At 42.3% G+C, this 21,509-nt stretch overlaps 2 protein-coding genes across 3 annotated transcripts; both read left to right on the top strand.

Annotated features, from left to right (window-relative positions):
• Positions 1-950: 950 nt before the first annotated feature.
• On the top strand, positions 951-1,798 carry smim8 (small integral membrane protein 8). Its single transcript, XM_062550660.1, has 2 exons — positions 951-1,306; positions 1,482-1,798. Exons 1-2 carry the CDS (start codon positions 1,178-1,180, stop codon positions 1,638-1,640), a joined length of 288 nt encoding a protein of 95 aa, XP_062406644.1. The 5' UTR covers positions 951-1,177; the 3' UTR covers positions 1,641-1,798.
• A 3,484-nt stretch (positions 1,799-5,282) lies between these two features.
• Positions 5,283-20,751, top strand: LOC134097699 (uncharacterized). 2 transcript variants are annotated; one of them, XM_062550640.1, is made up of 23 exons: positions 5,283-5,532; positions 5,905-5,979; positions 6,097-6,217; positions 6,342-6,444; positions 7,267-7,389; positions 7,483-7,599; positions 9,204-9,364; positions 9,584-9,730; positions 10,312-10,414; positions 10,724-10,852; positions 10,979-11,164; positions 11,360-11,622; positions 11,997-13,049; positions 13,414-13,522; positions 13,700-13,807; positions 14,122-15,831; positions 15,990-16,112; positions 16,310-16,438; positions 16,847-17,039; positions 17,718-17,842; positions 18,031-18,224; positions 18,671-18,804; positions 18,982-20,751. In XM_062550640.1, exons 1-23 carry the CDS (start codon positions 5,514-5,516, stop codon positions 19,212-19,214), a joined length of 5,658 nt encoding a protein of 1,885 aa, XP_062406624.1. In that variant the 5' UTR covers positions 5,283-5,513; the 3' UTR covers positions 19,215-20,751. The 2 variants fall into 2 exon arrangements, with proteins under 2 accessions (XP_062406624.1, XP_062406625.1); XM_062550641.1 differs by lacking the exon at positions 13,700-13,807.
• The last annotated feature ends 758 nt before the right edge of the window (positions 20,752-21,509 follow it).

Below are 21,509 nucleotides of genomic sequence, written 5' to 3'. Positions count from 1 at the left end.
ATCATACTGGTTACTATCATGATTTATAGTCTAGTACCAACAACACTCTCACTTATTGTGAACAAAGTGTAAAATGCAATTTGCTTTATCTCAGTAGTTTATGTTCTCAGATGCTATCACTTCAGTTCTCCATTTTCTCTCGTTTTGTTTTTTTCAACATGAAAGTTGATGCCTATTTGGAGAGGCACACTGGCAAGCCATTAAATAAACAGCAATGTTGACAACACCAATCCCCTTTTGCTGTAACAAACAGGGTTCTGGCAACTTTGCTTTTGATGGCTCTTGAGATTATGTTTGTACTAAGCCTAGGCTTGACCAAATAAAGCCTAATGATTGTACAGAAAATGAAGAAGATGTTTTATGTCGATGTTGGTGTCGGTTGTGTGCCCCTGAATTTTTCATGATAGTGACTAAGGCCTAATCTGTAAATTATGAATGGCCTCAACTCAACATGTGTGTGTGTGTGTGTGTGTGTGTGTGTGTGTGTGTGTGTGTGTGTGTGTGTGTATGTGTGTGTGTGTGTGTGTGTGTGTGAGATAGAGAGAGAGAGAGAGAGAGAGAGAGAGAGATAGATAGATAGAGAGAGAGAGAGAGAGAGGAGCTTCTCTAATTTTCACTTTTTAAAAAGTTGCACTTTTTAGACTAAAGGGAGGGACAAGCTACCCCAAACTATGTTTTTTTTTTTTTTTTTTTAAAGATAAAAAGAAAGGCTGTTGTGAATGTTATAATGCAGTAGTTTGGACTTCACAATAGGCTACTGATGCTCAGACAGTTACATAATTCTTTTTGGGGGACTGCCAACTAATTTTTACCCTGAACGAATCTCTAAGCCTATATCTACTATCACTAATGTGGATATGTTCATGGTTCTATTTAGCAGCAGTAGTATGTGCCAACCAAGAGGCGGCGCTGTAACATTATGTGACGCATTTTAAAACCTTTCCTTCTTGAGGAAGTCGTTGATTCCACAGACCCGACAACAACATTGAACTTGTCCTCCAGCTAAGAAAACCAGTATAAAATCAAAGTCCTTTTAAGGCTCTTGTATGCACAGATTCACTTATTATTTCCTCCCAGTGTGAGTGGCTGTGGAGTGGCATCATTGGTAAATTTACGTTCATTTATACACGTTGCTCACGTCTGCGCTGGACTAAAGTCAAGGTTCCTGAGACTTGGGATGTCATCTCCAGACACTGAAACTGGCAAGGCAACTTCCAAAGAGAGTGGATTTCGAACCCCAGGGTTTAAAGGGGTGCGAACCACATCTCTTTTCCGTGCCTTTAACCCGGAGCTCTTCATCAAACCTGTAAGACAACATCACATTTTTACTAAACAGTCGAACAAAATGTTGCACATGGAAATGTCAGCGTTAATTTGACATGCGTCAGTAATCCATCCTAAAAGCTTTGTGTTTCAGTTCTTTAGGCTACTTTATTCATTTGATTACAGGTCTAAGCTTGATAATGCGTTTTCATTTACAGAACAAGCCGGTCATGGCCTTTGGACTGGTGACAATCTCCATGTGTGTAGCATACCTGGGCTACCTTCACGCAACTAAAGAGAACAACCAACAGCTGTATGAAGCGATTGACAGCGAAGGGGAGAGATACATGAGGAGAAAAACCTCAAAATGGAACTAAACTTGCATCATGAAAACGGATTTACGACAGGGAGGAAGACCGTGTTGAAATATTCGTAGGCCTAGTCTACACGAGATGTCCACACTGATCCCACAAGATGATTTATATACATGATTTATATGTGTAAGGCAAGGACATTAAAAACATGGTCCTGGGAACTAGTCGCTTTGTTGTGTTTTGATGCTATCTGCATTTAGGGCTATACCTTTTCGGTGCTGGATGGATAGCTAGGTCTCAAATCAAACTGTAGCTTGGAATAAGGTCGATCTTATAGGCCTATTCATGCAATGCATTTGACAGATAGGCCTACTGAAGCAAACAACCACGGGTTTGGGTAGGCCTATGTGGTAAGAGTTTTGTTAACACAATGTTAATGTTAGTCAATCTGTTATGTCATTTGGTCAGTGTGACCCAGTAATGAGATTTAGGCCTACATCACATACTCACATAAAATATGTCCCCTTATGAACTGTGTGTGTGTGTGTGTGTGTGTGTGTAGGCCTACTGTGTGTGTGTGTGTGTGTGTGTGTGTGTGTGTGTGTGTGTAGGCCTACTGTGTGTGTGTGTGTGTGTGTGTGCACAGAAGCTCTTAACACTACAAGCACACCATTCAAGAAAAATCATTCTCTTGACTGGTGTTGTTTCTTAGGTGGAGGAAAATACCAGCATCACTATTAGTAGAAGCACTGTATTTGGGCATGTGCAGGCCTACTGGAAGTCATGTGGATTGTCTTCATGTCACACATGAAAGGGTAGCTTACAAAATTCTTTAGTAAAAAACTTTCGATGATTCTGTGTTGATAATAGGTCAACTCTAGGCTGGGTAAACCCTGCCTGATCTGCTGGCGATTTGGATTTTGCCCTGCAGCTCAGGCTGGAAACCTGCACATCAATCTCCCCTGCTTCCTGTCCACAACCTTTGGGTCCAATCAGACACTAGCTTATCCAAAAGGCGCACCCGGATCATTGGTCTGATTGGTTTGAGGACTATCCAAAAGCATACAGTAGCCCTGTTTACATGGACACTTCTATTCCGATTAGAAACTGTTCTGAAAAAACAGCTCAATCGGAATAAAAATCGTCATATAAACACCTCAATCAGAATGAAAATCCTGATCCGATCAGAATTGTAATTGGAATAGAAGAGGTGGTGTAGTCCGTTCGTATTCCGAATGAACGCTCATGTATACGGTCATTCGGATTGACCGTAATATCTTCCCAATGAAAAGTAGCAAACAACGGCTATTCCGATCAAAGATTCTAAAGTCTGATCGGAATAGAAAGTAGCCCATGTAAACAGACGGCGCAAAAATTTTCAATCGGAATAGTTTAATCGGAATGACAAAAAACCTGTCCATGTAAACGTGGCTAGTGTCATTTGAACTGCGCCCATTGATCACGCCTCTTTGTGCAGTAGAAATAAAGCGCAGATTCCCCAGACTAATATTCAATCTAAAAAGTTTGAGCTTAGTATGGTGATAGCCAGACAAGGCCAACTCATAAACACAATCACATCCTGGAAGACATTCCAGAAAACATTTCATTTGGTAGGCCTACTGGAAATTCACTGGAAGTGTGTAATAATAACCTAAAGGACCAACAGTTAAAACTTAAGAAGCCCATTTCACAGTGTCCAGGGCTGTGTCCCAAACCTCCTACTTGCACACTTCAAATGCTATAGTTTAAGTAAGTACCTCTGAAAGGACCTGGATGACGACCTTATAACGGTCGAAAAGTTCAGAGTGGAACAATGGACACTACTCGCACTAAACAGGTGCCAACGAGTGTCACTTCTGGTCTTCTTTTTGAGACAACTCTAACCATCGAAAAGTGGGCACTACGGAAGTAAGTGCACAGTGCACACTAGCAGTGTACTGAGAGAAGTATACAGTTAGAGACACAACCCAGGTGTCCGGTCTCACTGATGTTTGATACCTTAATGGGCAGGGTAAAATGTCTTCCTGTTTCCTCTCGTCCTCTCTTTTCTGTTGACTTTGCTGTTCCAGAGGAAGTTTACACAGTGGTGACATTTTTTAAATGGTCTACATGCATGTTTGGAAGTTATCAGTTTAATGTCATCATAAGTGCATCTAGGCCTATGTGTATTTTTTTTTTTTGCAAAATGTGTAGTATTTGGTGGTGTATGTATTGTGACATATGATTGAAACCAGCCCAAATTCAAAATAGGCCTCATTGGTTGTGACTATGATGAAACATGGGGAAAAGACGTTACATGGCACGAGGAAGATCCTGGAAATCAAAACGATGCCATTTAAAAAAGAGAGAGAAAATAAAAGGGATGCATTTTGAAGCTGCAGTGTGCAGATCTTTTCCCCTCCTTTTGAAAAAAGAGTTTGAATGCAATGAAGAGAGGACCTCAGGGCCTCGTGCCAAGAGTGTGGTTAAAACTCATAGGGAGGAGCTGATGTCCAGAGCAAGCAGCCACTATACTTTGGAAAGGAGTCAACGATGGGGGAAGTAAACAATAGTAAACAATATCTCTTTCCCTAAAGTATACTTCTGCTTTTGAAGATGTAACATGGAAAATCGTATTGATGGGGGAAAAATGTGAAATGGCGGCATTAAAACTGGCCAGGACCACCCCCCCTGACCACAGATCTCAGATCAGTTTTCTCTGGGAAAGAATAATGTGTGTCTGGTTTTCTGTATTACCAATGTAAAGGTCCCTCAGTTAAAATTCACCATGTTTTTCATGTTGTTGAAAATCTGAACTGTATTTCACTGACAGTGAAGTTTAAGACTGATACAGTACCTGATGTCACTGATCAAAATGGATGTTTGGAACCTTTCTTCTTTTTGGCAAAATGTGTTGAAATGTTCACACTACATCATCCAGAACATTATAAGGCAATTAGAAGTAATACTCCAGTTTAACCGTGCGAAAAAAACTTCCCAGGACCCTGATGAACTATTTATTCACTGTCAACCTGAGGGGAATACGAGTATATACTCATTCAAGAGTTAATTTGTAAATAGGTCAGACCACTTTTAAAATACGCAGTTTACAACCAAGCAAAGCAGAATGTGGAATGAATGTCTCCTTTGGCCTACTGTTTCACTGAATCACCCACACATGTTTACTTTTTAGTGTCAGGTTCTCTTGGCCTTAAAGTTGCCTGTCCTGTTTCTTGAGTGTAATGACTTTACATGTTGGCAGACCTGTCTTGAATCTCACATAATAGCTCAGTTTTACACATGGGCTACCTCATATGTAGCCTGTGAGGAGGAAATAGATCATCCCCTGCTGTAATTAGCATTAACTGACTAAGCAAGTTTTACTTCATTATTACTCGATGTACAAATGGAAGATAGACATTTGATCAAAATTAATTTGGTAGTAGTAGTCATGCTTCAACAGAGACTACTGTGACCCTTTTAGTCTGACAGCCAGGGTTCATTTGGTGTTTAGAAATCATTGTATTTTCGTGTGGAAGGCCGAGTTGTCGTCAAAGATTATTCTGAATTAAACTTTGGCTATAACTCCTAAATGTCTCAGGTTACTTACAACTTGACGGAGAAGGAGTCTTGCTCACGCATCATGTGAACATAGCCTACATCCCGCCCCTTTAGTCTGTGAAGTTATAAATTTGCCTCTCCGCCCTGACTCAATGGGATCGCTCAGCTGTGTGATTCTCATCGGAATGGGCGCAACATGGCGGAAACTAGGGGGCTAGCAAGTATTCAATGTCCCGAGTCTTGCGCTATAACCACACTCTTGCTTTGCGAACTTAGGCAAGGTAAAGCGTAGCCACAGTTTCTGATATGCCTCGTTATATCGCCATAATCCCGTGGACCACGACGCTCATATTACATTTCAAGCGTAGATGAGACACAGCGAGAAAACCCCTTGACATGAGTAATCCTGCAACAGGTAAGAAACGGAGGCAAGTGCATCATGTTTGTAGCGCGCCCGGGATGTGTTTGGAGATGTATAGTTTGTTTGCTCTAACCCGACCTCTTGGGCAGTTTTTAGATTCTTCCTTTGTTATCTTTGTGTTACATGGTGACTGAAGTTTTTTCCCCTACATATTTTAGAGGTCCGTCCTAGAAGTCTGCATTGCTCTCACATTTTGCGTCACGGAGTCAATCAAATTGTGGGTTTTGCTCTGGAAGTCTCCAAACATTCTAGTTGAAATGAGGGGAGAGGAAGGGTGGGGGTAGCGTACTAGCTGAGGTATTTTCCATTTTGCCAAGTTTGAAAAAAGGGAGTTTTTTCTTTTTTTTCATTTCAAATATTTTTCAGCGATCCAGAGGTCCTCCTCCTCGATACCACTGCCTGCGGATCATGTGTTGAACTCGGGAGCAGTGATCTTTCCCGGTAAAATTGTTACATTGTTTTCAGAACAAGGCTACATTTTAATTTCCTCTGTCTGTAGGTCTGCTGTGTCCATCTTCTATCTCCTCTACTGAAACGCATGCTTTGGCTTTTTAACAGGTGCTTTCGACCAGCAAGGATGCCCCTTGGTTGTGTTCCCAACAGAGGACCAAAACAAGCTCTCAGATCTCACCAAGGAAGACATTAATGGCTTCATAAGCTACTTTCTACGTTTGCATAAGTATGTACATCGAGCCTACACGCTGTGAGGCCTCCGCTCACATTGCAGCTTGATAGCTGACCTACATGTAGCCTCACCCTGAAATTAATTTGATGCGGCTCTAACTGTATTATTCCTTCTACAGCGAAAGCCAAGAGAAGGAGAGCTTGGTTTCTGTAGTTGTTGATCTTAGGCAAGCTACACTCCCCACAACAAGATGTATTGCTGAAAGTTTACAGCTGCTAGAGGTAGGCCTAACTGTTTCTTATCAATGCTTGTCCGTCCTTTCAGAGAGAATGTGTCCTGCCACAGTTTTTCTTTGCTTGCGGGTTTCTTGTCTATTCTGAGTCTACTTGCAAACTACTTGAACATATGATCTAGGAGTCAGGGTTGTGGTGTTTACACGACCTGTCCACAGAGCATTTTCAGCCAGCCCTAGTAAGATCAGTGGCATTGATGAGTGCGAACCATAATCTTTTTATGACCAACACTTGTGTTTTGTGGATAATTGTAGCCTACCCCCAAGGCAGGGAAAAAGAATAAAGAGCAAAGTGATTGATTTATGTCTGACACAGGCATCTGCGCGGAAGTTTTCTCAGGCGTCTTAAAAAGGCCAAGGCTTGCCTTGTAGACACTACTTACTTTAGCCTTGCATACAGTCTCCTCTATTCTTGCTCCTCTTAATCCAATTATGTAACTTAGTTTTCCATTTTCAAAGGGTTTCTCTTGTTTAGTGTTTGTTTCTTGAGGGTAGAATGTAAAGTGCGTCACTTCCTGTTTTATGCTCAACAGAGTTATGGAAGTCATCCCTTTTGAAAAATCATAAGAGTAGTTTGGAGGTCCGATAAGGGACCAGTCACATGCACTGAGCTGATCACATGCTTGTAGTTATCTAATAATAGAAGTTGGATTGTGTTGTCTACTGTAAACTGTTTTTCCTTTTTAAGTGCCATTAGAGATCCAATTCTGACATTTATTGTGTGTGTTCTGTTGGGAATGGTGAAAAAGGTGAATTCTCTGTTTTGTGCCTGGCAAATACATTTTGTTGATTCACCCTTTTCTCTGCTTAGCTCCACAAGAGGACAATTCACACCTTATATGTTGTCCAACCAAAAAAGAAAGACGTCCTCAAGCTGTTGCTGAAAGTCCTTGTACCAGGCAATTCAAAGCGATACATTTCTGCGCCTTTCAAGGTACAATGAAAAGACTGCATGTTTTGTACGTTGTTTCCAGATTTTTTAAAAACATTTGTAAAGTGACCATTGTTTCTTTTTTTGGTCCAACAGCGGGTTTTCCTCAAAGAAGTCTTTGAACTTTATAACTACATTGACCGAAGCCAGTTAACTCCATCTTTAGGAGGATACCTTATCTACAGTCACGGGAGCTGGGTGTCCTTTATTAAGGTAATTCTTTATAAGCACTCATTGAATTAGGTTGCATCATGATCAATGTCAGCCCATTGTTACCCCGTTCCCCCCCATTTAGAAACAACATGTTTAGTCATTTTTTCCAATACAGAATGTGATTTGAGGCGTGTGTGTGTGGTGAGTGTGTGTTTGTTGAGTGTGTGTGTGTGGTGACTGTTGAGTGTGTGTGTGTGGTGACTGTGTGTGACAAACCCTCTGAAGTTCTGTACTTGTATATCTGAGGGCATGCTTAGCCACGACAGCAAGTGTGTGGGATGTTCTCTCTCTCGGAGCTCATGCACAGCCTAGATGGGGGAGATCATGAGTGGTGGTCTCATGATCCATCATAACCTTGTTAATAGGCTTAACGCATGTCAGCATTGTCCGTTTCTATTTAATAACAGTGATTGGATGTCAAGGAGCAGCTGTCTCCTTTTTAAAATGCACGGTAGTCTTGGACTATATGACGGAAGTGATTTGTCTGTGGTTCTTTTGAGGATTATCAGTTGAATCTAATGGAGATGACGAGCCTGTAGTGATTTTATATATATATTTTTTAAACGAGTCATCTGACAAGGCCTTTGTTCCTTCCTCCAAGCTGTAACGATATGAGCAGCTATGATGTAGTCAAAGGGTATTGTTGGTTACCTTGGAGAAACTTGCGCAATTGCGCAACCTAGTCACCTGACCTCATTAGCAAATGAATACCCCCCATGCACACGCGTATCCACCATTCAGTCATCTTCAACTGCGCTTTTGAAACGGCAGTAGTGTTTACAGCAGGCATTTCCATAGAACGCCGTTGGCTTGATGAGCAACATGCAGTTCCTAGTGGTTAGTTGTGAGTAGGCCCACTACAGTGTTTTTGGCTGACGTTTTTGTTTTATTTGTTGAACGCAGTATGTGTATGTAGTTGGCGCATTTTAGTCCAAGGATTATTGATGCAGCTGAACGTGCCATTCTCAGTGGGCTGTGTGACCGTTATGTAGATTATGTTATGTAAATTATGTAGTATGAGATTTTTATTTTATAGTATGGTTGAAATGACGTTGTATAATATATTTCTATGTTATAGTATAGATTAAAATATTTAGTATAAGATTTTTCTATTTTTTAGTATAGTTGCTCATCCTGGAACATGCGAACCACTAAAGATGGAAGAGGTGTGCATGTTTTATTTTCTTTTGATTATTGAATTCACTGTAACCATGTACTGTATGTAACCATGTACTCTATTTGCCTGACTGTCTCTACATATTCTTTCTTAGGATGCTTTTCTGACTTTGTACCCCTTTTTGAAGCGGATTGTTTTGAAGGAATGTGTTAAGTTTATGTAGCACATTTGCCGTATTAAATTCATATTCACATTTTTACAAGTCTGTCCATGAATTATATTAGATTCTTTCACAAGTCTGTTCCTGACTGAATTCTGTCCCCATGTTTTGCAAGTCTGTCCCTGAATTTTTAAAGCTGGCAAAAGTGGATGGAGATAGTTAAAGCTCAATGTTGCCTTGAGTACCCTCTTTAATAGAAGAGCACAAGAGCACTAGCACACTAACATTTGTATTTATTTTGTTTCTTTTTTTTCTTCTGTCACACAGGAGATTGATGTCTTCGTCAAGGAGTTCTTGTTGGTGGTTCAGAAATTACCTTCGTGCATAGCAACCTTACAGACCATCTCGCAGCAGCCAGTTCCGTCAGGATTGGATGAGCTAAAGGAGTTTTGTTCAGTTAATGAAGCCAGATTTCAGCAGCTGCGCCGGTAATTGTTCATAGATTTTTATTTGTTTTTCTTGGTTAAGGCTGTGAGATGCAGTATGCAATGTCCCTGTGATGCTCAATTTAATGTGTGTGCGTGCGTGTGTTTGTTTGTATTTGTATCCATGCTCTCTGTACTTTAGTGTCCTAATGGTCTATGCTGCCTTAAGGGAAGTGGTATTTTTCATGCAGTGATTTATCCTGTCCCTCTTGCTATTGCCAGTGACCTTGGCTTAGATGAGCTGCTGAGGCATTGTGAATGTGTGGTGGAGAAACTGCGTTACCCTGAGAATGACCCATGCTACCAGGCGATGGCTGGGACTGCCATCTTTACACACACAGCATATGATATGCTGCTCAATTACAGCAGGTAAGCAGGCCATTGTTTGTGCATTGCTGGCTTGTTTTCATGTTTTTTCCACTGAGTATTACTCATGGAGGAAATTCTAGCTGCCCTCCCTACTGGTACAACCTGTTTTTATTAGCCTTGTTTTGGATTTTTGTACCACATTCTGCTTTTCTGATTGAGACAGAATGGATAGGCCTGTAATCATACCTCAGTGGTTACTGACTGGTCCAACATGTCCTTACATCATTTAGATCTTGCTGTGAGGGATTTAATTCAGCAGAACATCTTAAGTGCCTGAATAAAGGACTGGCAGTTTAGTTGGAGGACTATTGTGCATAGCTGTATTTATTCTTATACATAGCCATAGCCTCCATTATATTCTCACTGTTCTGTTTTTTATTATTTTATGTTGACTGGTTGGAGTGTTGTACTTTGAGGGCAAAGTCAAATTCCTTGTTTGTTTACGCAAACCTGGCCAATAAAGCTGATGCTGATTCTGATTCTGATATTGAAATGGACTTGACCAAATAATATACGTAGATGAGTCCTCAGAGATTCTTAAGATTCACCATTTACGGTACTCTGCTTCTCCCGACTGCTAGAATAACCGCCGCTGTGGAGAAGGTGGAGTTGCTGTGGCAACAGGCCTTTTCCAAGGCCCACCTCCAGCTGAGAGTGCTCCAGCTACAGAGAGAAGCACAACAGGTGAGATAAAGGACTGAAAGAAGCTGGCTCGGCCTGTGGATATTTTTAGTGTTTTCAGTTTTAAATGCAAAAAAAACCTATGTTTTATTTATATATATATTTTTAATGTTTGTTCAAAATGAGAGCTCGACAGAACTTGGCAAAAAGTGTCTCCATATGTGGCGTCTTGAACTACTCTTTTGTAGTTTGGTTTGTTTATATAGTGAAATATTTCCGCAATGTCTGAGCTGTAACATCTGCACCTATACTGGAGGAATTCCTTGGGCAGTTTTGGAACCTGGTGTTAATTTCCCCATGCTACTCTCATAGATAACGGAACAGATGGGGGCCTTGCGGAAAGAGAAACTTCAGCCATACCGAATTGAAATTGCCAAAGATGCCAACTGGGCAGACTCCCTGAAGTTGGATTTTGAAACGTGCATATATACTCCTGCCATGGTAAGTTTACACGGACGTCCAGGAATATTACATCAAGCCTAAGGAACATCCAGTAGAGCTTGTTTTATGAAGATGCCCCGTTTTTTCCATTCAGTAATTTGCAGCAATCATGACTTCTCTGCGCAGGCTTTAGTCCGTCGAGCTGAAGATGTAATCCACACGCTGCCAGAGATTTTGGCCCATGGTGAGATGCTGCCTCGGGAGCCGTGGGTGGAGGAGCTGGAGATCCTGAAGGAGCGGTTTTACTCCACAGTGCAGCTCCCTTACCAAACACTCCGAGTGGTCTCTGACTTCTACCACTACTATGATAAGGTACAAGTTGTCTTAAAGGAACATGGCAACATTTTGGGAAATTGGCTTATTCACCATCTCCCCCAGAGTTGGGTGTAGGTTGTCTTTTTTAGTGAATATGGGTTAATGCTGATGGGGGTGCATTTCTTTGGTGTGTCATTAATCAAACTCGCTGAATAAGTTTTTTGTTTTTAAGTTTTGTTTTTTGTTCAACAGGCCAAGTCCTGGTACGATCATGTCCTCAGTGAGAACTTCCTCCAGGACCTTCTGTGGGGTGGGAACTGTGAGGGCTTCTCTTCACTACGTCGTACTCGTACTCATGAGCCGGTTTGTGGGGTGCCGGTGTGGAGACAAGCGGTCTATGAGTTTCTCAGGAAGAACCCCTCCCCAGAAATGGCAGAGTTGGTTCAGCTAGCACATCTGGCTAATGTTATTCCTGAAACAACATTACAGCAATCAGGGAAGCAGCTGTCACATCGGTAAGTTTTTGTTTATTTATTGTTTTTTGTTGTTGTTATTAGGCTTTGGAAAAGGTTTTAGTGCTGGATCATGGTGTGTGTTTTTTTTTTTCTTTGGAGCAGATGGTTGTGGAATTACATTTTTGGTGGTTGGCTGTTTCCGACAGCCACATTCTTTAGACCAAGGCCACATGATATATTTCAGAGAACACTGATCGCTAGTAATGTCTGAAAAGATCATTTCAAGGGCGATGTTCAGTATTTGGAAAGCAAAACTAACCCATGCTACATAGAAGTTGAAAAGCTGATCTGAAATTGAGATTGACATTCCAGGGAATTAATGAAGTGTTGAAAACCTTGTCCCCTCTCCCTTCCTATCCCCATCCCTAATGCAGTTGTATGACCTTGAGAAAACTGCTGTCGTCCCCTGGAGCAGTGCCACTGAATGACCTTCAGTTAGCCCTACAGTGGCAGTACGAGTTTCTCAGAGAGGGCCACCAGAACACTCCAGTCACAGACCAGACCAGCAACAAAGGGTCTGATGGGACTTTGAGACCTGACAGCCCTGTTGGTGGAGCATGCGTTTTCTCCCCCGAACCACCCTTCATATCTGCCGTGCCGTCAGAGCCAACACCAGCCAATACCGGAACTTTAGACCGGCTGAATAAGTGGGAGTCTGAGAAAGAAGTGGTACACCAGCAGTCCTCTCTGCTCCCACCGAGCACTGGTGCTGTCTGTGCCTCGGTTTCTGGCAAGCCTCCCTCGCTGAGTTCCTTTGACTCGGGCTTTGACGGAGCTGGAAGCAGCCACTTGGAGACGGGGCATGGGAGAGAGCTACTGGATGGTTTGCTGAGATTGCCTGTTGCCCCAGACCTGAGGCCGAAGCCCCCGCCACCCCAGATCCATGAGGAGAACATCTCCAGTGTTTCTGATTCTGAGGATCCCCGCGATGAGTTTGTCATGGCTGGTAGCCCATCAGCCGCAAGCATTCAGATCATTCCCAAGATCACACTGGACTCGCTGAATTTTGAGATTAAGGTGAAGCGATCAGTCACCCCGCCTAACAACCCATGGCTTAGTCTGCCAGTTGAGGATCTGGAGAACTCTTACACAGTCACAATCACACCCAACCGCAACTCGCGTCTCGCCGACCCGAGAAGCCCCAACGGTTCTGAACGGTCCCTTCACAGTGACTCTTCCAGCAGGTTGCGAGACCAGCCCACACAAACGGAGGTTCTGACCAGCAGACAGCGGCCCGGCGATGCGGAGTCTAGAGAGCACTCTGTGCAGGACAGTTTTGACGCGTCAGAGTTGAGCCCAGTCCGGCGTGTCCTCTCTAGCACCATCACGGAACCCAACGATCAGCCAAGCTACACGACTGAGGGCATCCCCACACTGATGTGGGACTCCTACGATTTCCATAACCTCAGACAGGAGCAATGTGATGGGTAATGGAAACATTAGATACATTTTGCATATAGGCTGTCTTCTAAGTTGGCATTCGGTAGCACTGAGACATGTGCAAATTAAATATTTCTATAAAATGCTGACTAATAAGACCCGTTCTTTTTGCCAGTGTAGGTGTATTGTAAGTTTCGTTTGAAGGCAGCGTAGATGTAGCCTTCATGCTGCCTTCAACGTCCAAAATTCTATTTAGTTGTTTGGCCTACACTGCCCTGCTGATTTTCCTGATAACATAACTTGACTCTCTCATACATTTTCATATTTCGCTAGTCTTTACTCGTGGCCATATGTATGCCTTTTGTCTATTGTCCTTGAATGCTATAAAACATAATCTCATACTATTTGCAGGTCATCAAACTCTATGTCTGAAGACTCCCTGAATGACTGGGCTTTGAGGGAGCAGGAAGGATTGGAAGAAGTAGAAGAGATCCTCGATCGTGCTGCAGGAATATTAGAGGTTGTGTGTTCCTCCTTTTTGCCATTTCTCAGATTAGACATAAAGGACATTTATAGTCATTCAGTATTCAAGTTAGTCATGTCTTACCAGATGCCAGGGGCTGTATGTCCACCCTAGCTATCAAACTGTAGACCAGTTGTATTAGTTGATATTGACATTTTGCGGTGTTTGGAACAGGAGGAAGAGAATGTTTTGGCACAGGAGGAAGTGTTGGATGTTCTAGTGGAGACTGAGGGTACACACAAACAGTGGGCATTGTGGGACAGTGAAGAGCAGTTCAGTGCGGTAGGTCATGCGTGACGAGGTGGCTTAAATCTGTAGCATCATTCATTAAGGAGCGTAACATTGACAATTGAGCCTCTGTTCCCACCCTGTGTTTGTTTATGGGTTTACCCCAGTTTTAATTTATTTGTAAGGCTCTTCTGTTCCTCACAGCAGGGGTCTGTTAATTTTGTCTGTCTTTTTATATTATTATTATTATTATTTTAAAGGGGAACTAAATGACCTGAATTATTCTTAGAAGCTATACTTGTCATGGTTTAATCAAGTTCCTCTCTCATTCGTTTCCCATTGTGATTATGAATATTCTCTCTTCCCAGATGTCATCTTGTGAATTAGTAGAATCTGGGGTCATTGGTTTGGATAATGACCTTGCTGCTTTGCCCTCTGAACAAGATCAGTCAACTCATGGATCAGAAAGTGAAATGAGCGCACTCCCCTTGCAGTTGGATGACGGCCAGAGGCTGGTTGATTCTGACCTGGAAGGTGCCGGGAGTTGCCGGAACATTCTCCACCAAGAACTTCAGGGTCTCCATGACCTTGAGGAGCGCATTTTGGAGGAGCACATAAAGATCCATGAGCTAAGGAGGCATGAGAAGGAAGTTGAAGAGCTCCACGCGGCAAACCCAGAAGATGGTGTTCAGGCACATAGATCTAGCACAGATAGAGAACGGTTCTTGAAAGAGCTGGAGAAGGAGAAAAGGGAAGTCGAGAGAATGGAGCAAAGTCTTCACAAGGAATTGGAAAAGGACAAACACAAGGTGAAGAAACGTCTCAGCAGGACCCGACGAGTGGTGACGTGCTCAGTCATGGAGAGAGCCTCTAAACAGGACAACTTGGATGATGTTCTCTGTGAAAAAACAAAATCAAACACCCATGGCCAAGGCCCTAATCTGGAGAAACTGACAGGACCTGTTGTGGTGGATGGTTCGAAGTCTAACAAGTCACTGCTGTCTGACCAGAGCCATCCACAAAACAGTTTTCCAAGTGACACTCTGGGAACATGTGAGAATGAAATGGATACAGTGGAAGTGAATGAGACTAACCTCTCTGAAGGAAATAATGTTGACTCTGCCAACTGTTTTAAGCAAGCTGATGGAAGTGTGCCTGAATCGCTCACAGATGTACCTGGAGGAGAGCCACATCTGGAAGGGGACCGTAGTGGGGAGCCTGTGAAAGAACAAGATTCTAAACTTAGTGATTTCACTGTAGTAGAAGACTCTGAATTGAGGGATTCTACAGTTGAAGGAAAATATTCTCATCTTAGTGATTTCACAGTAGTAGGAGAGGATTCTGAATTTAGGGATTTTGAAGTAGTAGGGAAAGATTCTGAATTTAGGGATTCCACAGCAGTAGGGAAAGATTCTGAACTTGGAGATTCCACAGAAAATGGTGTAGATGAGGTAGAGGGAGGCGAGTCAGAGGTTTCTTTGGTTTCCGATTCACCACCTGATCTTGGTGCATTTGACCCTGGTGGTCCAACAGAAAGGGTTCCTGTACCAAAACCAAGAAAAACCTTGTGTGTTAATAGTTCAGATCTCAGTAAATCTGAAGAGCAAATCGATGCGAACACCTTAGAGGAAGACCCAAGTTCTCTTCCCTCAGAGCAGACATTAATTACAAACCCTCCACAGCCAAAAGCACGAACCTGCCAGCTGTCTACCAACCATCTGATTCATCCAGATGTGATGAGACACAGCAGTAACAACAATAACAACAACCCCACCAGTGAGGATCAAATAACCGCATCATACAGCGACACTGAATCATCCTACAGAGAAGCTAAAGTGCAAGTCAGTCCTTTAATTAGTCTTGCATTGGATCAGGAAAGCCATTCCACTGAACATTTAGAGGATGCAGGCCACGTCCCTGAGCCTAGTTCAGAACATATTGAGGATGTGAAGCCTTCATGTGATCTGGTAGAGGTCCCAAATGATGGAGGTTATAATGGCTTCCAGAGCTACAGTCTGTCCGTGTGCCCCATCAGCTCATCTCCCGTCAGTCAACTGATCGACATACACGCAAGAGAGGTAGGTGTGTCTGTGTGTGAATGAATGAGCGCTCAGTTTTGCTGTATTACACTGAATACGGTACTTTTACATAAACCCATACTACCCAACGAGACACCTGACACTTTCCTTGTTGGCACACAATCTGAAAGTGTGTTTTTTGGTTATCCATCTTGCAGATGTCTCTTTTTAAAACTCCAATAGTCCTGGACACTGGATCTGGTTTAATGAAAGCTGGCTTTGCTGACCAGAGTCTGCCTACCACCATATTTCCAACAGTCATTGGAGTCCCCAAGTATGAGGTGATCAAATTGATTACATGTTCTACTGACCTTAACTGTGTGAAGCGTTCAACAAGCGCTGCTCAGTATGTGGGCAAATATTTGGTTCAAATCCCACACTAGGCTCTTATCTGATGAAGTGTTGGGTCATGAAAGTGCTGAATATTTTTGTATGTATGAGATGTTTTTGATCTTCATGACCGTGCCCTTGTCCACAGGAGGTCATGAATGGTCATTTTGAGAGGGAAACGTACATTGGCCATGACGCCCAACACATTAGGGGAGTCTTGGCACTGAGGTATCCCATGAAGAATGGCATTATCCGCAACTGGGATGATATGGAAATGGTGGGTATTTTTTGCAATGTCTGTCTGCTTTGATCTGTGTCCCTTTTGTAACCTGAATAAATAGAGAGAGAAATTAGCAAGCCCGTTTATACCGATGTGTTGGGCGAATGCTTTTGTTTCAAATAAATTCGCAACACAGGAAAGGCATATTGGTCTCTACATTGTCTGTATTTGCGATTCCAGGAAGTCCTTGATCTCACACCACTGGTGCCATTCATTGATATCTGAGCTTCACTGTGTGCCTTTAGTGTTGCATACGTCTGATTCTCTGTCTTAATCTCTGCACGCTTAATCAGTTTAATCCATATTACTTCATCGATTGCAGCCGTCACCCTTTGTGCGTTTTGCAACATGCGGTGCAGTAGTGTCAACGTGCCGGTGACACTGAGTTTGTTTGTTCCCGAGCAGATCTGGAGCCACACATTCCAGCAACTGAGCGTGGAACCGGAGGACCACCCAGTGATGCTGACCGAGGCAGCACTGAACCCTAAAGAGAACAGACAGCGGATGGTGGAGCTCATGTTCGAGGCCTTCAGTGTTCCGCTCACCTATGTGGCCATGCAGGCAGTGCTAGCACTGTATGCAGCTGGACGCACCACAGGTGAGCAGACCACCAGGTGACCACCAGGTGCAGAAGGGCAGTCCTATTAGTATTTAGTCTACCGTAATTTCCCTGCATATAAGCCGCATTGTTTATAAACCACGAGAGTGTTCTATGCAAGTTAAAAGAAACAAAACCATGTTAACACCATATTAACTGCCCCCCTGTATTAACCTCAGACCTGAAGAAATTGAGCAAAATCAATGTATAAGCCGCGGCTAATGGTCAGGAAATTATGGTAGTATGCCAAGACCACCAACATCTGCATTTACATACACTACTCACAAAAAGTTAGGGATATCTGGCTTTTGGGTGAAATGTAATGTTTCAGTACAGAAAATACTGAAACATTGAACTGTTGGACATTCAGAAGTTTAGAGAGGGTCACATTAAGTTCACCTGTAAAGGCTATAGTGGATTTTAAGTTCATCCTGAAATTTTCCCCTAAAGCCAAATATCCCTGACTTTTTGTGAGTAGTGTAATTTACATGTATTCGTTTAGCAGACACTTTAATCCAAAGTGACTTGAATATGTCAATTATATTACAAGGGCCATTCTCCTCAAAACCACAGCATGCTATCCAGCTCCTTAGCCACTATGCTCCTACCACCCTGGAGAGAAGGTTGCCTGCCTACTGTATGTCTATCTGATCTTGTGACGTTTTCTGTCTTGTGCAGGTGTGGTGTTTGACTCTGGGGATGGGGTGAGCCACAGCGTGCCGGTGTTCGAGGGATACTGCCTTCCTCATGCTGTTCAACGTTTCAGTCTGGCTGGCATAGACGTCACACAGCACCTTAAGAAGGTAGAGGGGGCCTGCTAACAGGAGGATTATCAGCATGTGGAATAGAACCATTTCATTTTTTGCCAGCTCTCATTTGCTAGCCCCAATTGAGATGCATGTGAAGCACTATGCATAAGTAATTGTATTTTCGGATTTCAGTTTAGTGAATTGTGTCTGTGTGTCTGTTTGTGTGTCTGTCTCTGTGTCAGCTGTTGCAGGAGCAGGGTGTATCCATGAGCACGTCTGCAGAGCAGGAGATAGTGCGCGACATGAAGGAGAGGCACTGCTGCGTCGCTCTGAACTACTCCGCAGAACTGGCACACGGAGGGGGAGCCTCCAGCTCTCCGGCATATTACACTTTGCCAGACGGCCAGGTCGTGTCTCTGACCACAGAAAGATTCAGGTTGGTGTTCACACCACGACGCCGCCATGTCCGGATCGTTCAGTTCAACTGTGACTTTTGAATTGTGCAGTGCACATGGGTAGTAACTAATTAGTGCAATGATCTTTAAAATGATCTAGCCCATGCTGATGTACTGTAAAGTAGGTTATTGCATTCGCCTTGAAATAAGCTGTGGAGTTATCCTGTGCGTTGCTAGTTGGGACTATGATGGATGGTGGGAAAAGTTTCAGGACTGTAAGTAGATGCCAAGGGAATAGAGCCATTTTGGAAGTCATTTCCAGAGCTGATTAATGTAGTCTTTGACTTTCAACAAAACCCAAAAGTTCTTCAGGTCTTTTTTGTTTTTCCAAAAGTAGGCTTATGAGGGTTTAGTAGCAATTAGGCACTGCATGATTCTGTACGTCTGTTTGTGTAAATAGCATTAAAGTGTTGTTTTTTTGTTGCAGAGCTCCGGAGATCCTTTTCAAGCCCGAGTTAATTGGCCGTGACCACTATGGGATGCATGAAAGTATCTTTAAGTCAATAATCCATTCTGATATTGACCTGCGAAGGAGCTTTGTGGGAAACATTGTTCTGTCGGGTACTTGATTACACTCTGTTTTTGAGTTTCTCAATCTTCTTAATGGAAAAAAAGTTTTGACTGAAGTGCTTTGCCATATTTACGAAGTGTGACTTTTTTTTTGCCAAGTGGTCAAACCACGGCGTTAATCACTCCCTGCGTCCCCCTTCCTTCCTTCCTTGTATGTTTTTTGGACAGGTGGCAATACCCTGCTGGCGGGCCTACCCGAACGACTTCAGAACGAGCTCAAGAACATGGTGCCCCCTGACCTGGCCGAGTGTGTACGGGTCACGAGTCCGAAGGACCGGGACTTCTCTGTGTGGAGCGGCGGGGCGGTGCTCGCCAACCTGCCCGCTTTCAGCTCGGCCTGGATCAGCCAGGAGGAGTACGAGGAGTTTGGCCCCCAGATTGTCTTCAGGAAATGCTTCTGACCTGACCTCCCGTCCCGTGCTCACTCAGGCTGGGCTAGTGTGAGCCAGGCTCTGCTCATGCGGTCCCCTCCGGAACCAGTGCAATATATAAAAAAATGTGTCGTGCAGGTGCCAAGTTCCAGTCCTCTGATCAGTTGCTGGTATGTATGTATGTATGTATACATGTGTGTATGTACTGTATGAATGTGTTTGTGTGCGTGTGTGCACACGCATGTGTGATATTGTAAAAAGAAATATCACGCAAAGCATAAACAGTCTCAACCCTGTGGATTGTTGGACTATGACTTTGAATTCCTGCATTAGTTTTTGTCGTACTTTGGGAGGTCCTACAGAATGGACTGTCATGAAATCAGCCAATGATCTAAAGGAACTACAGGGTAAAGTCAATTACGTTTTTAACAGTTTTATTGTTTTTAATTTATAACAAGCCATTTGATTTGATACCTGCACTTGAAAAGCATGTTCACAATGAACATTAAATACACAAGTACAGACACATCTCAAGTCTCAGAATATGTGTGGTTGTGTCAATCCAGTTTGTTTTATCCATGTTTTTAATTAATTATTCTTTAAAGTTTTAAGTATATATATGAAATATGGAAGGATTTAAATATATATAGTAACCTAATAAGCTACACTTTATTACCTTTTCAGTGTTAACTTGGTTAAAGGTCATTAGGTCTTGTTGGTCTTTCTTCTTTTTCTTTTGTGGTACCCCCCCCCCCCCCCCCCCTCTTTGTAGTGAAGTTTAATATTTCATATGTTGGATATTTGTAAATTCTCAACTATCTCCATACTCTACATGGTTGACCTGAGGGATGTTAAATTTGCATTGTTTGTTGTACATTTGGCTTAGGGTCATGGTTGGTTTGTGTGCCTAATTCTTGATTTTCTTTAGATGATCTGGACATTTTTTCCTGCTTCCAATATATATATATATATATATTGATTTATACAAACACACCAGTATGGTTTGCCTTGATCACATGATTTGAGTGCTTTATTTGTCTTTGAACATTTTTTTTTTAAAACTTTTGTTTGAATATGTTGAATGTATGTTTCTATCTTCTGTTCTCAAGCCCAAGCTATATGTACGATCATAAATTGCATTAGTTTAACAATCCCTTAGACTTGGCCTCCTGTATAATTTGTTTGCCTGAAGCGTATTTGCACCAGCCCCGTCTCCAACTTAACCAGCCCCCCTCTTTTTCTACTAACACTAGATTGTGATGAGCACACTTAACTTTATCACCATTTCCTTCATGTTTACAAGTAAGGCTTTGGGGCTGCTTTGCTTGCATATAGAAGGGTTTAAATGTGATGTAACTTGGGTAATGGTGTAGAAGCTATTAAGCAACACTTAAATTCCTGTATACAAGGGCCAATTGTTTGTGTACCTGTTGCAACCAAATTGTCGGCTTGATGCACAGGTTTTTGTGTGAACTTAAACCCCTTTCAGATTTTTCCCTCTTTACTGGACACCAAGTTATGTACGTCATGTTTGACATTTTTACAATAAATAATCATCATACCTGAATGCATTTCTTTCATTCATTTTAAGTTCTGATTATTGGTATGTGGGACAATTTATTTGTAATATAAATTAAATTACTTAATTGTAATTACTTAATATGATGTTTACATACAAAATTACATGATTAAACCGATGAAAGTGGGGGTGGGTGGGTGTCCTTGCAACATAGTCACAAAATATGAACAATTCCTATATATATATATCATTTCCCTTGTATATTTCATCAGGCTAGAACCCTGGCAATAATCATTGCAAGTCAAAAAAAAAAAAAAAAAGAACTGTGTAGAATAAGCCTATGGCCTATCTTTGTAAAATAGTTTAACTGAACAGTTCAGTTTCTGATGAATGCCGTTTTGACTTATACAATATTTTTCTTTACTCTATTTTGTACCGTCAGTGGAGTGCACCAGTCTCTCATTTCACTACAGTTTGAATACGATCAATAAATATGTAAATGTGAAATAAAAGAACTTGAACTTGACTTCCTCTGCTTTGCGAAGCTGCCCTCTACTGGTAAGATAACGCCGTAGCCTAGGCCTACTCCTCAGAACTTTTGGCTTTGCATAGATAGAATGGGAGGTAAAGTAAAGATCGATACTGTTAATAAATACTATGTTAATTATTTACAAAAAAATATGTATTAAAAAACCTTTTTTTAGATTAGCACAATTTGTGCAGTTTCAGCAGCCTAGTCGGGGCTTGATCAGAGCATGATTTGTTGATCGCACAGCTGAGCACCAGAGGCCACGAAACGTCGCTTG

The sequence above is a fragment of the Sardina pilchardus genome, chromosome 12, assembly GCF_963854185.1.
Source record: "Sardina pilchardus chromosome 12, fSarPil1.1, whole genome shotgun sequence".
Taxonomy (NCBI): domain Eukaryota; kingdom Metazoa; phylum Chordata; class Actinopteri; order Clupeiformes; family Clupeidae; genus Sardina; species Sardina pilchardus.
This window is presented reverse-complemented; position numbering and strand designations above follow the sequence as displayed.